Source organism: Budorcas taxicolor, chromosome 18, assembly GCF_023091745.1.
Source record: "Budorcas taxicolor isolate Tak-1 chromosome 18, Takin1.1, whole genome shotgun sequence".
Classification (NCBI taxonomy): Eukaryota; Metazoa; Chordata; class Mammalia; order Artiodactyla; family Bovidae; genus Budorcas; species Budorcas taxicolor.
The window spans coordinates 45,190,253-45,204,567 of record NC_068927.1 but is presented as its reverse complement, the minus strand read 5'-3'; the positions used below and the strand labels follow the sequence as shown (position 1 = coordinate 45,204,567).

General features: G+C 55.1%; 1 protein-coding gene across 1 annotated transcript; it reads left to right on the top strand.

Moving 5' to 3' along the window:
• Window positions 1–10,311: 10,311 nt before the first annotated feature.
• CEBPA (CCAAT enhancer binding protein alpha) lies at window positions 10,312–12,820 on the top strand. Its single transcript, XM_052656747.1, has one exon. The coding sequence runs from the start codon at window positions 10,417–10,419 to the stop codon at window positions 11,479–11,481; it is 1,065 nt and encodes a 354-aa protein (XP_052512707.1). The 5' UTR covers window positions 10,312–10,416; the 3' UTR covers window positions 11,482–12,820.
• Window positions 12,821–14,315: the final 1,495 nt, after the last annotated feature.

Sequence of the window (14,315 nt, the reverse complement as noted above, 5' to 3'; positions counted from 1 at the left end):
ATTTTGACTTTGAAAAGATTTGTCTTCTCACCTAATTAAAGGTGTTTCTTTGTTGTTGTTGTTGTTGTTTTGTTTTTAAGATGCAACCTTGAATAAATCTGCAAAGAGGAGTGTAGTCAAAACAGTGGGTGGACAGAAGTGGGTTCCTCTGTTTGCAGGGCAGGAATAGAGGCTTAGACATAGAGAGCAGGCGTGTAGACACATTGGGGGTAGGAGAGGCGGGGATGAACTGAGACAGCAGCGCTGAAACCTGTACATTACCATGTGGGAAACAGCTAGCTAGTGGGAAGTTGCTGTATAACACAGGAAGCTCCACCCGGTGCTCTGTGACAACCTAGAGGGTGGGATGGGGTTGGGGGAAGGAGGTGCAAGAGAAAGGGGACATAGACATACTTATGGCTGATTCACATTGTTGTATGGCAGAAACCAACACTACATTGTAAAGCAATTATCCTCCAATTTAAAAAATTAATTAATAAAAAAAGTCGATTTCAAGGAGACTCACCCCATCTCTCCAGAAGTGGGGTTGTCTGCTCTGCACGCTGGAGCAGCTCCGCCTGCAGAAGGCTGGCCTGTTCCCCCAGGTGGATCTGCTGTGCATCGCCTCCAAGGACTGAGTCCTGCTCTCCCAGGGCCCCAGCCGGAAGGGGTGCCTACAGGTAGGGGGTGCTCTGAAGTGAAGGTAGAGGGGCTGCTCCAGGGTTGTCATGCAAGGCGGAGAAGTCTGCTTTATACAAACACGCCCAATGCAGAAGGCCTCCACTCACCGAGCCTTGTGTCCTGGCTGGGCTGCTTCTCTCCGGAGAAAGGGGCCCTTTTTCTTCCCAACAAAGGCACTTTCTGCTCAGCCAAGCCCCCGGGGGCTGCATGTGCCTAGGGTTGGGGGGGGCCTTCTTCCGAGTCAGCCCAGACTCTCCAGGCCCTGGCAGTCTTGCCTGGCACAGCTTCAGGAGGCTCCGGATGGTGTGCCTGGGACAGCCCTGACCCAGGAGGTTGGGTCTTCCCCAGCACCCTTTGGGGCCACCCTTGAGCTGCTCTCCTACTTGGGAAGAAACTTGAGTTCTGGGAGGGTGGCCGGGTAGCAGTTTTCTTGAATAGAATCCATTCTGTGTTCATTCAACAAATATTTGAGGCCCTACCATATGCCAAGGCCTGTTGTAGCTCTGAAAATAGGCAGAACAGGACAGACGAGGTCCTGTCTTTGTGGGGCTGGCATTCCAAGTGGGGGATGCCAGACAGGGAACAAGTCAAATGAGTAAATAAGATCATTTTCCAGAGAGCGCTGTGAGGGAAAGAAAATGCACAGTGGCCAAAGGAGCAATGGGAGAGGTGGCTCGTGAACAACACATCCCTGAGCGGAACCTCACGGAGAAGGTGAGGCTCCAACGACAGGAAGGAAAGAGCCATGCCAACATCTGGGAAGAAACCCCAGGGAGCTGGCAGTGCAGTGCCCAAGGCTGGGAGCCCAGGGGGCAGACGAGGAGAGTCTGAGGTGTAAAGAGAGGAGAGGTGAGGGCCAAACCGTGCGAGACCGTGTGGTCAGGCCGAGACGCTGCCCGTCCTCTTCCACAGGCAATGGGCAGTCCCAGGAGGGTGAAGCAGGTGAGCATCATGATCTGAGGGTAACTCAGGCCGTTCCCTGGGGACAGGTAGTGGGCAAGGAGGGCAGCGGGGAAACACTCAGACACAGCTGCATGGCCCAGATGAGAGTGTGGGACCAGGATGTCTGCAGGGTGAGCTGGAGGGAAGACATAAACTGGGCTACAGGCTTGGGATTACTGCTGACTGACGTGTCCTTGCACAGAAGCAGGGCCGGAAGCAGTGGGATCACCGCCCTCTTGTTTCCACTGAAGGGTGCTGGCCCCACCAGAGTGCTGAGACCCTGCCTCGCAGATCCTGCTTAGCGTCCTTCAGCTCAGGCTCCCCGAGCTGGACCCCCAAGTGGGATCCCCCCCCACATTAGAAGGCCCCACTCACACCCTCCTCTGGCTGCTCCCTTCCCTCAGGGTGAGGACCCTACAGGCCAAGCAATTTCCTGCCCAAACAGCCCAGACCCAGCGGCCTGGGTCCTCATGGACCACTTTACCAGGCACTTGCAGTGTGCACACACTGAGATTAAGGGGTGACGGGAGGGGAGCAGTTTTCAAGGGGGGTGGATAACGCTGGAGCCCTGCACTGGGCATCTACACCCACCTGACTAAGGACCCCTCTGGTGGGGGTTGGCACGAGAGGTGGGAAGAGAAGGGGGTGTCCTGATACAACCATGTTCCAGAGTCCCAGTTCTAAATTGGAATCTAACCTTCTAGGACCCTGTGAAGATTTATTTGTCAAGGCAGGAAGGTAGAACGTATTTTATCTAACAGTTTGTTTATTTGATTGATAACGTCTAAAGTTTAAACAGATGGTGTGGGGGCTGCTACTTGTAATCTTGTCCCTGATCTCACAAATATGTGGGGTGGGCTCCCCCCACCCACATCCAACAGCTTGCTTTCTGGAGTGTTCCCCAAATGCTGGATGGGCATTTCTGGGGCCCATTATCTACCAAAGGAGTTTTGTATCGAAATAAAGGACTTTTCCTAATTTACTAAACAAAATTAAGATAATGGAGAACTTTCCGAATTTTTAATTTTGACTCAATTTTCTTTTTCTTCAGTCTTTGCCTATCTGCTAGCAGTTGCAAGCACCTAAACAGGAAACATAACAAAAACATACACACACATTAGAGGGGATAGAAATTGAGAGAAAACTAGAAACAGCTGAGCCTGACAGTGTGGGTCTTCTATGGACCTGAGTAACTCATGGTTTTGATTTTGTATGGTCAATATAGCCATCTTTCCTAACAGTTAAATCATTTCTAGCTCATGGTGACAGAATTAATTATGCCTTATCATATTCTGTGTGACTTCTCAGTGCTTTATCCTAGAACAAGCTGAGAATGCGCTCTAGTGAATTATTGCCCTCAGTTTACAGAAAAGGCTAAAAGAAATTCAATAACTTTCCCGAGGTCACCCTAGTATTAATAAATGGTGAAGTAGGAGTTGTAACAGGCCTGAGGAATCCTCCACACCACCTGACCTCTTGATGAGATAGAACACGCTGTCTAAGGGTAATAAGAATGTCTTCTCCTGAACTTTCCTGGTGGCCTAGTGGTTAAGAATACACCTTCCAATGCAGGGGAAAGTGAAAGTCGCTCAGTCATGTCCGACTCTTTGAGACACCATGGACTATACAGTCCGTGGAGTTCTCTAAGCCAGAATACTGGAGTGGGTAGCCGTTCCCTTCTCCAGGGGATATTCCCTTCTCCAGGGGATGTTCCCGACCCAGGGGTCGAATCCAGTCTCCCACATTGCAGGCAGATTCTTTACCAGCTGAGCCACCAGGGAAGCCCAAGAATACTGGAGTAGGTAGCCTATCCCTTCTCCAGGGGATCTTCCCGACCCAGGAATCAAACTGGGGTCTCCTGCATTGCAGGAGGATTCTTTACCAACTGAGCTATCAGGGATCCAATGCAGGGAACATGGGTTCAATCCCTGGTCTGGGAACTAAGATCCCACATGCTGTGAGGCAACTATGCCTTCATGCTGCAACTGAAGAGCTCACCTGCTTCAACAAAGACCCAGCACAGCCAAAATTAAAAATAAATAAAAAGAAAAGAAAAAAAAAAAAAGAGCCTTAAAAAAAAATGAATGTCTTCTCCAAGTGCCCAGGTTCTGTTCATAATCGCAGCGCTGTTTATAATAGCCAGGACATGGAAGCAACCTAGATGTCCATCAGCAGATGAATGGATAAGAAAGCTGTGGTACATATACACAATGGAGTATTACTCAGCCATTAAAAAGAATATATTTGAATCAGTTCTAATGAGGTGGATGAAACTGGAGCCTACTATACAGAGTGAAGTAAGCCAGAAAGAAAAACACCAGTACAGTATACTAATGCATATATATGGAATTTAGAAAGATGGTAACGATAACCCTGTATGTGAGACAGCAAAAGAGACACAGACGTATAGAACCATCTTTTGGACTCTGTGGGAGAGGGAGAGGGTGGGATGATTTGGGAGAATGGCATTGAAACATGTATAATATCATATAAGAAATGAGTCGCCAGTCTAGGTTCGATGCAGGGTGCAGGATGCTTGGGGCTGGTGCACTGGGATGACCTGGAGGGATGGAGTTGAGGGGGAGGTGGGAGGGGGGTTCAGGATTGGGAACACGTGTACACCTGTGGCAGATTCATGTTGATATATGGCAAAACCAATACAATATTGTAAAGTAAAATAATAATAATAAATTTTTAAAAAAGAAACAAAAAGAAACACTAGACTTTAGGTTGACTGTCCATTGAGTTTATATATTTTACCATATGCACTTGTATTAAAAAGTAATTGGCATTTTGTTTTGTTTGTCTCCATTTTAGGAAGGTCTTTGAGAGTATTTTATTGAATTGTCATATTGGATATACTAAATTAGCTAGAGGGCAAACCATGATGGAAAATTATAGTTCTTGTCTTCTATCTTAATTAGAGCTTACTAATTATCTTAACTAGTACTGCTTTGGCGGAGAGGGCAATGGCACCCCACTCCAGTACTCTTGCCTGGAAAATCCCATGGACGGAGGAGCCTGGTGGGCTGCAGTCCATGGGGTGGCTAAGAGTCGGACATGACTGAGCAACTTCACTTTCACTTTTCACTTTCATGCATTGGAGAAGGAAATGACAACCCACTCCAGTGTTCTTGCCTGGAGAATCCCAGGGATGGGGGAGCCTGGTGGGCTGCCATCTATGGGGTTGCACAGAGGCGGACACGACTGAAGCGACTTAGCAGCAGCAGCAGTACTGCTTTGGAGTGATAAATCCTACATCTGTTTAGCCGTAGATAAAGTTGGTGGCTCAGCTGGTAAAGAGTCCACCCACAGTGCGGGAGACCTGGGTTCGATCCCTGAGTTGGGAAGATCCCCTGGAGGAGGGCATGGCAACCCACTCCAGTATTCTTGCCTGAAGAATCCCATGGACAGAGGAGCCTGGTGGGCTACAGTCCATGGGGTGGCCGAGAGTCGGACACAACTGACCACCTAAGCACAGCACAGCACAAAGTGAGAAACTAAATCAGGAGGGTTCATTCTGGCTTTGTTCTTCAGAATTCGATTGATTTTCAAACATAGGTACTAATTCTCTTGTAGGCATTGCATTAGGAAGGTTGGATCAAAGTAAAGTAAGAACTTCCTTACTCTGTCTTTTCAAAATGATCAGTGTTATGAGTGACTCTGAAACTCACGGAGCACCCAAAACTCAGGACCACGATTCAAGGGAGGGTTTGGCTCTCACCCACCCTCTCCCCACCCAGCCTGCCTGCCCCCAGCTCAACAGCCTCCTCCCCTGAGCTGTCTGGAGCATAATTCACACCTACGAACTGCATTTTCACTTCTATTGCTAATTTGTAAAAAGTAGAACCAGAGCCAGCCCATGCTTCTTCTCTCCCAGGACCCCTGTGGCGGCAGAAGTCAGGTCCCAGGAGCTGGTGGCCTCGACGCAGGGTCCCTGCTGCACGTCCCCTGGCTAAGCACACTGCGGTCACAGCTCATCGGAAAGCCCTCCCTCCACTCGGTCCTCGAGGACAACCAAGTGCCATCAATTAAGATGAAGCAGAAGGATTGTAAAGGTGGTCAGATTTATGAGCCTCTCTTATTACTGGCCCTGTCTCAACTGAGTGTGAGCCACAGGGCTATCTCCCTCCCAAGTGACTCCAACCAAACCCTGGCTGCCCACGTGTCCCATTGGGCCACGCCCCCTTCCATCTGTGGGCGCCTCTCATAGAAAGAGGCTCCAGTGACCCTGGGCTCTCCCCCAGGTACAGCAGCCACTTCTTGTTTCATGTCTTAGACGGCCCCACGACTCCCCTCACCTCTGGGCTGCCTACCCACAATCCACTGTGTGTGCATGCATGCTCAGTTGCTTCAGTCGTGTCGGACTCTTTGTGACCCTATGAACTGTAGCCCACCAGGCTCCACTGTCCACGGAGATTCTACAGACATGAATGCTGGAGTGAGTGACCACGCCCTCCTCCAAGGGATCTTCCCAACACAGGGATTAAACCCAGGTCTCCTGCGTCTTCTGCATTCGCAGGCAGGTTCCTTACCACTAGCACCACCTGAGAAGCCCCCACAAAGCCACTACCTGCCCTCTAAACTCCTTCCTCTTCATCCCAAGGTGTTCTCTTGGCTCTCAAAGGAAAAACTGGACTCTGGAGGTGGATCTTGGCGGCTGTTCCTGGGTCATGGTCCTGGCAAATCAGGCAGGGGTTGTCCTGTGGGTGGTGAGACCCCACAACCCCCGGGGCTTGGGGGGAGACCTTCTATTTTCCCTGCATTACATATCTTGGGGGATGGTGACCCCAGCCAGAAGCCAGCCATTCAGATCCACCCAGACTCCAAGTTCTGACATCTCATTCAAATCTCATCTAATTCATATCAACGGATAGTCCCTGCCCTCTATCCCGCCTCCAGGGCCTCGGGCCTCCTTTACTTCTCATCTGGTCCACCATCCCCTCTCCAGCCCCTGGTAGAGTGGCTTTTCAGAAAGCCAGATTGGATCACGGCCCTCCGCTGCTAAAAAATGGACAGAAAACTCCTGTAAGAGAGGCTCTCTCCTTCCCCGCAGTCTCTCTGGCCATGGACTCAGCCCCGTCTGTGGATCCAGCCTTATCTAGGCCCCTCCCCAGCAATACCTGCACTCCAGTCCATCCAACGTCTTGTCCTTTGTCACCAGAACATGACATGCACTCGCAGCTGCTCCACCTTTGAACATGCCGTCCTGCAAATTGCACCTCTCTTCTAGCAAATTCCTGCTCATCCTTCAAGTTGGAGCTCAAAGGTCCACTCCTACAGGAAGCCCTCTCCTATCCAGGTCAGCTTGAGCCACCATAACAAAAACCACAGACTGAGGACTTAAACCACAAAAATGAGTTTTCTCCCAGATCAGGAGACTGGAAGTCTTTGATCAGGGTGCCAGCATGGTCAGGCTCTGGTGAGGGCTCCCCTCCTGGCTTACTGATGCCACCTTCTCCCTGGGTCCCCACATGCGGGGTGATGAGTGGTGGGGAGACGCTTCCTTTTTTCCTTTTTTTTAATAAGCCACTAATCCTATCAGACTAAGACCCCACATTTATGACCTCATTGAACTGTAACTAGTTATGACCAACCTAGATAGCATATTCAAAAGCAGAGACATTACTTTGCCAACAAAGGTCCGTCTAGTCAAGGCTATGGTTTTTCCAGTGGTCATGTATGGATGTGAGAGTTGGACTGTGAAGAAAGCTGAGCGCCGAAGAATTGATGCTTTTGAACTGTGGTGTTGGAGAAGACTCTTGAGAGTCCCATGGACTGCAAGGAGATCCAACCAGTCTATTCTAAAGGAGATCAGTCCTGGGTGTTCTTTGGAAGGACTGATGCTAAAGCTGAAACTCCAATACTTTGGCCACCTCATGTGAAGAACTGACTCATTGGAAAAGACTCTGATGCTGGGAGGGATTGGGGGCAGGAGGAGTAGGGGACGACAGAGGATGAGAAGGCTGGATAGCATCACCGAGTTGATGGACATGAGTTTGAGTGAACTCCGGGAGTTGGTGATGGACAGGGAGGCCTGGCATGCTGCAATTCATGGGGTCGCAAAGAGTCAGACACGACTGAGCGACTGAACTGAACTGTAACTACCTCCTGAGAAATCCATCTCCAAATGTAATTACATTGGGGGTTGTGGTTTCAGCATATGAATTTGAGGCAAATATAATGGTAACCCACTGCAGTACTCTTGCCTGGAGACTTTCATGGACAGAGGAGCCTGGTGGGCTATGTCCCTGGGGTTGCAAAGAGTCAGACTTACGACTGAATGACAAACACTTTCACAATTTAACCTGTAGCACCTCCTCAGTTGGTTGCACCCTCCTTCAAAGCCATATCTGCCAGAGCAGGATGTTCCTTTACCACGACACACTCATCCTTCCTCTGAATCCATGTCTCCCAACATACATCTGACAAAGTCATGGATTTGTTGTGTCTACCCAGTCCCATTTCCTGCTCCTTCAGCACTGCTTCCTCTGTGAGGAGCCCCCTGTCTTTCAGCAGACTTTATATGACAATGTGTCTGTCTCCCCACCTGTGACCAGAGCTCTAAGAGGGCAGGAGCTGCTTCTCCCTCACCTCTGGGCACTAAACACCTTGCACAGAGCTGGCCTGGTGGGGAGCTTTCTGCTTCTGCTATGGGAAGACCTACAGCCCTGCCTCTGAGCCCCACCTGGTATCCCTCACTCCCACAGTGAGGTCTTACTAACAAGGTCTTATTCCAATGCTCCCCCAGCCCAGGAGCCTCTGCAGTTTTCCTGGATCTTAAGAGGAGACTTGCCTGCTGTGTACACAGGGCAGCAGATGTACAAGCTAGAACAGGTCATTGTTAGTAGCCCTCTCTTTGTTCCTGCACCGGGGCAGACTTATTTTTAGCATCTCAGCAAAAATGAAAATCCCATTCCATGTTTTCCCTCCAGGTCTCCAGAGGTCCACAGTGTATAAATGGTCCTGCACCCTGGGGCAGAGAGCAGCTCCTCATATAGGCATTTATTGAATACATCCACTTTTACTCCCAGGCCAAAAGTATCAAGCTGAAAATATCTTATGTATGAGCTCTGGACCAAAACATGAAGCAATTGGGTCATTAATCATGGGTAATATATTGAATAGGAACTTGATTAAAGCACAGTCTGCGTTCCCCAGACGAAGCTGCTTCTTTGCTGTGACCACAGTGGAAGTTTAGCCTCCCCCGGCCTTGCTTTCACGCTGCGCCTCCTTGAGGGCTCCTGGACGAGTGGTGGTGTCTTGCCAGCCTTTGGAAGCCCGCTGTCCGGGAGGGGTGGTCACCGGCTCAGCCCCAGGGATTCTCAAACTTCCAAATAGCGCCGGGCACTTAGTCGATAAGGGGCAATGGGGACTAGAAGCGGGAGCAACTTGCCGGCTCTCAAAGCCCCAAGGGAGTAGGCTGTCCCCGCGATCCCTAAGTAGAACGCGCGAGGCGCCACGTGGCTGGGGAAACTCGCTGCCTTAAACCCCTTCCCCCAGCTGCAGCCAGTGCGGAGGCGGCGCGGCGCCCAGGGGTCACCGGGGCCCGGCCACCTTGTTCCTCAGAATTCCAGGGACCCAGCGCCCTGCGAACAAGCCCGCAGGGCTCTCTCATTAGGTGTTCGGACCCTGAGCCGCAGAGATTCGGAGGCCCCGGCTTGGAGGGCACCTGAATGGGGAGTAGGGGAGAAGGTTGTGGGCCTTTGATCGCCGGCCCCGCTTCGGGATCCGCGTCTCGGAGTCAAACTCGCCTCCTCCCCCTATGAGTCTCCCCTCGCCCGGGTACCCCAGCCCCGGAATCCAGCTGGGCCCGTCCCGCTGGGAAAAAAACTGGCGGCCCCGCGCCGGGTAGCAGCGCCAACTCCATGCACCTAGCAACACCTAGAGCTCGGGCAAGGAGAAGTAATTTACAAGAAAGTTTCCCAGCCCGGGCGGGTGGACAAATCGAGTCCTCTAGACTCCCGGACTGCGGCCGCCTCCCCTTTCCTCTGCTCCCCGCGGGGTCCTAGCGCCTGAAACTGCGGGCCCATGTGACCCTGGAATACTTGCACGGGGCGAGCGGAGCGGAGAGGTACTTTCGCGCGGAATCTGTGCGGGTGCCTGGGTATCAGAGAGAGACGCAAAATCCCGGTTCTCTTTGGCGTCTCCAAGTGGCAGCGTGCACTGGGCCGCACGTCCGAAAGTGTTCCCTGCCCCCCACCCCTGACCCCTTCTTTACGCAACCTCCTTGCAGAGTACCCGGACCCGGACGGAACCGGTTCCAGCTTTTAAAGTGAGTCCGCGCCAGGAAAGCTCAGAGACCAAGACCTGCCTCTCCGCCCACCCCAACCAACCCTAACCCCCTGTGTGGCGTCTGGTGTTCCCGGGCTCCCCGGTCTTTGGCTGGAGGTGGGTCCCCTGGAGAGGCTACAGGAGGGGGCCCTGCCGTCGACCACTCGTGCGCGGGGGCGACAACTCTACCGAGGGTGGGGCACCGCGCGCCGGTCTCGGTTCGGCGGGCGACGCGGGAGGTAGTAGGCGGTGCCCCGCGGCCCCTCCCCGCCAGCTCTGAGCTCCAGCCCCACTCGCCGCCCTCTGCAGCCCGCAGGCGCTAAGACCCAGGAGGCGCTGCGCCGTTGTCACCGTTTGCACACTAGAGGGCGACAAACGCCCCGGTATAAATGCGGGCCCCGCGCGGGCCTGGCCATTCGCGACCGGGAGCTGAGCGGGCGCGAGCGAGTAGGGGCTCTGGGTGGGCGGCGGCGGCAGCGGCGCCCCGCGCAGGCTGGAGGCCGCCGAGGCTCGCCATGCCGGGAGGACTTTAGCTCCCCCATGGAGTCGGCCGACTTCTACGAGGCGGAGCCGCGGCCCCCGATGAGCAGCCACCTCCAGAGCCCCGCACACGCGCCCAGCAGCGCCGCTTTCGGCTTTCCCCGGGGCGCGGGCCCCTCGCAGCCCCCCGCCCCACCTGCCGCCCCGGAGCCTCTGGGCGGCATCTGCGAACACGAGACGTCCATCGACATCAGCGCCTACATCGACCCGGCCGCCTTCAACGACGAGTTCCTGGCCGACCTGTTCCAACACAGCCGGCAGCAGGAGAAGGCCAAGGCGGCCGCGGCCCCCGCAGGAGGCGGCAACGACTTTGACTACCCGGGCGCCCCCGTGGGCCCCGGAGGCGCCGTCATGCCCGGGGGGACGCACGGTCCCCCTCCCGGCTACGGCTGCGCGGCGGCCGGCTACCTGGACAGCAGGCTGGAGCCTCTGTACGAGCGGGTCGGGGCGCCGGCGCTGCGGCCGCTGGTGATCAAGCAGGAGCCGCGCGAGGAGGACGAAGCGAAGCAGCTGGCGCTGGCCGGCCTCTTTCCCTACCAGCCGCCGCCGCCGCCGCCGCCGCCGCACTCGCACCCGCCGCCCGCTCACCTGGCCGCCCCGCACCTGCAGTTCCAGATCGCACACTGCGGCCAGACCACCATGCACCTGCAGCCCGGCCACCCCACGCCGCCGCCCACGCCCGTGCCCAGCCCGCACCCAGCGCCCGCGCTCGGCGCCGCTGGCCTGCCAGGCCCCGGCGGCGCGCTCAAGGGGCTGGCCGCCGCGCACCCCGACCTCCGTGCGGGCGGCGGCGGCGGCGGCGGCAAAGCCAAGAAGTCCGTGGACAAGAACAGCAACGAATACCGGGTGCGGCGCGAGCGCAACAACATCGCGGTGCGCAAGAGCCGGGACAAGGCCAAGCAGCGCAACGTGGAGACGCAACAGAAGGTGCTGGAGCTGACCAGTGACAATGACCGCCTGCGCAAGCGGGTGGAACAACTGAGCCGCGAACTGGACACACTGCGGGGCATCTTCCGTCAGCTGCCCGAGAGCTCCCTGGTCAAGGCCATGGGCAACTGCGCGTGAGGCGCGAAGCGGCGGGACCGCCCTGGGCTGGCCGCCGGCTGGGACCCAGGGAGTGGCTTTGGGTCTCCGGATCTCAAGACTGCCCGAACAGCGTAAGCCAGGACCAGGAGATTCCGGTGCCGCCTGAGAGCCTGGCCTGCTGCGCGTGCCCCTTGCCTTCCTCTGCGCCCAACACGGTGCGTCTAAGATGAGGGGTCAGGCCGAGAGGAGAAGCGCCATGGGGCTGAGCCGGGAGCCCGGCAACTCTAGTATTAAAGGAATAACCCTGTGCCTTGGAAACGCAAACTCACCGCTCCGATTCCTACCGAGTAGGGGGAGCAAATATGTGCCTTGTCAATTTATCTGGAGGGTTCCTGCCCCCACGAGAGGAGGGGTGCAGGCCCCCGACAGGAGCAAGGTTCAGGGAGCTGAGATCCCGATAAGCCAGCCCTGGCGGCGGCTCCTGAGCGCCTGTCCTTGGAGGGGAGGAAACACAGGGACTTGGGGCTTTGAACCTAAGGTTGTTCCCCTTGTTCTACGTGAAGGTGGAGGGTCCCTAGTTCCTTGCCTCTGAACTCCCAGCCTGCAAAAGGCTGGGCTCTCCCAGGCAGACCTCACTGAGATGGATGTCACCAGGTGACCAGTGGGAGCCTGCGACCCCTAGGCAGATCAGAAAGCTAGGTCGAGGGTTAGCTAGGAGGACATATGTTCATGGGATTGGTGGCCTGGTGGAAGAGGGGAACCTAGAGATCTGGTCTGGGGGTCAGGAGGGGGTGGTGAAGGGACACCGGGACCATCAGCCTGGTCTGTACTGTATGTCGCCAGCATTGCCATATACACATGAAGCACAATCAGTCCATCCCAGAGGGACCGGAGTTATGAGAAGCTTTCCAAATATTTTGCTTTATCAGCCGACATCAACACTTGTATCTGGCCTCTCTGTGTCCCTGCGGTGCCTTGTGCAATGTGAATGTGCACGTCTATGCTAAACCACCATTTTATTTGGTTTTTGTTTTGTTTTGGTTTTGCTCAGAAACTTGCCAGAATGAGGCTCTTCGTCAGCAGCTGCAGGGAGGGTCTGCGGCTGTCTTTCCTTTTGGTTTTGGGATTGTTTTGCTCCCAGGGGAACCAAAGAGGCGAGGTGGGCTTCCCCTTTCCCCTCAGCTCTCCCTGTGGGGTGGCTGTGGGCCTCGGTCCCCTCCGGCCCGGGCTGCCCACAGCCTGGTCCCCCAAGAGGCCCTGGCTCCGGGTCTGGGAGGGAGGCGGCCTCAGCCAGCGTTCACTCACCGATGCGATCACTGGGCCTGGGCGCGGGGAGGGCGGCTTTGGTTCCCTTCTTTGGGGAGGACATAGAGTTTCATGCTAGGTGTTTTATGTATTATATCTATAATATAAACATATCAAAGTCAGTTTTGGTGTCTTTTTAAAACTAGAAAATCTACTTCCAAGGTTTTCTGTGGGCCAGGTCACATTTGTGAATAATCACAGCATATTCTTTGGCTGAGAGCCTGACTTTCATTAGCTCTCCACCCATCCTGAGCCCCTCTTTACATTAAGGGGGTGACTTCTCCCAACCAAGGCAAATAAGTGGCAGAAGGTAGACAAGGCTCCAAGCTGAGAAGGCCAAAGCCTGGAGAGGATCTGGGTAATATGTGGTGGGAAGAGGGGTGTGCCGAGGTATTATGGGGCCTTGGTGTGGCCTCTCAGCCCCTGGGAGAAGAAGAGGGACTTGGAGAGAGGGCCCTCTGCCTGAAGTTGCCACAGCCTCTCTGGAACGCGGGCAGGCCTGGCCCAGGAGCTCCAGGCTCCAGAGGCCCTTTGGCCACACTGACTTCCAGATCACTCTCAGCCCCAGCTCTGGAAGCCTTGCTCACACCTGCCTTTGCCCCAGCCCTCCGGCGGGACCGTGGGCGGGCAGGGAGAGGCCACAAGTGGTAAGGACCCTCCACCCCTCCCCGCTTGCTCAGGCCCACGTGACTGCTGCCTCTCCCAGCGGGGGGCCCTGATGGGAGCCCTCCACCAGTCCCCCTCACCTGCCCCGCCCCAGCCCACCCAGGAAGAGGGACCCACAGCAGGCCTACACTGGATGTCTGGCCCTTCCCCACACACTGCGGGAAAGGCAAGAAACAGGCCCAGCATTTGCCTCCCCACTGCGCCCACCCTGGACCAAGCCCCTGACTCCAACAACTGCCCCATGAGGACAGGTATTCAGGAACCCCCGGCAGCAGTGCTGGCCTACCAAGGGAGGGCACGCACCCATGCCTGCAAGAAGAGGGCCCAGCAGGAAGTAACCCAGGAGACTGGCAGGGCTTTCAGAGTTGACTCTCTCTGAGGGTAAAAGGCAAAACTCTTTGCCTTCTGTTTTCACCCCGAGACTGTTCGCTTGAGCAGCTGACGCCGTATGCCAACGTGGGATGTGACCATTTCAAGAAATTACACATTCTTTTTAAATTCTGAAAATTTTCGTTTCACCTGCCCGTGTGGTTAATGGGGTGACTTAGCCACCTCCCACCCCACTCCCCCACCCCTTCCGCAGCCCTATCTCTCGGTCCCTGTCTTGCCTCCTCCTCACCCTTGGCCGCCCTTGGTGGAGGAAAGGCCGGGAGCCCCGGTGAGGAGGCGGCAGCCTGCCCCACTGCCTGGGAACCAAGGAGGCAGAGCCCCACCGCCTGCCTAGAGGCCTGGGGCAGGCCACAGCTTGCTAGGCCCCAGCAAACCCTCTCTGAGTTCAGTGCTAATTCCAGTTTTTCTTGTTTGAGGGGGCCAAGCCTCGGCTTCCCCCTTTGCCCCCAGAACAGATCCCAAGACAAATGGGGGAGGGGCGCCCCTCCTGCCTCACACCTCTCTCTCCGGTT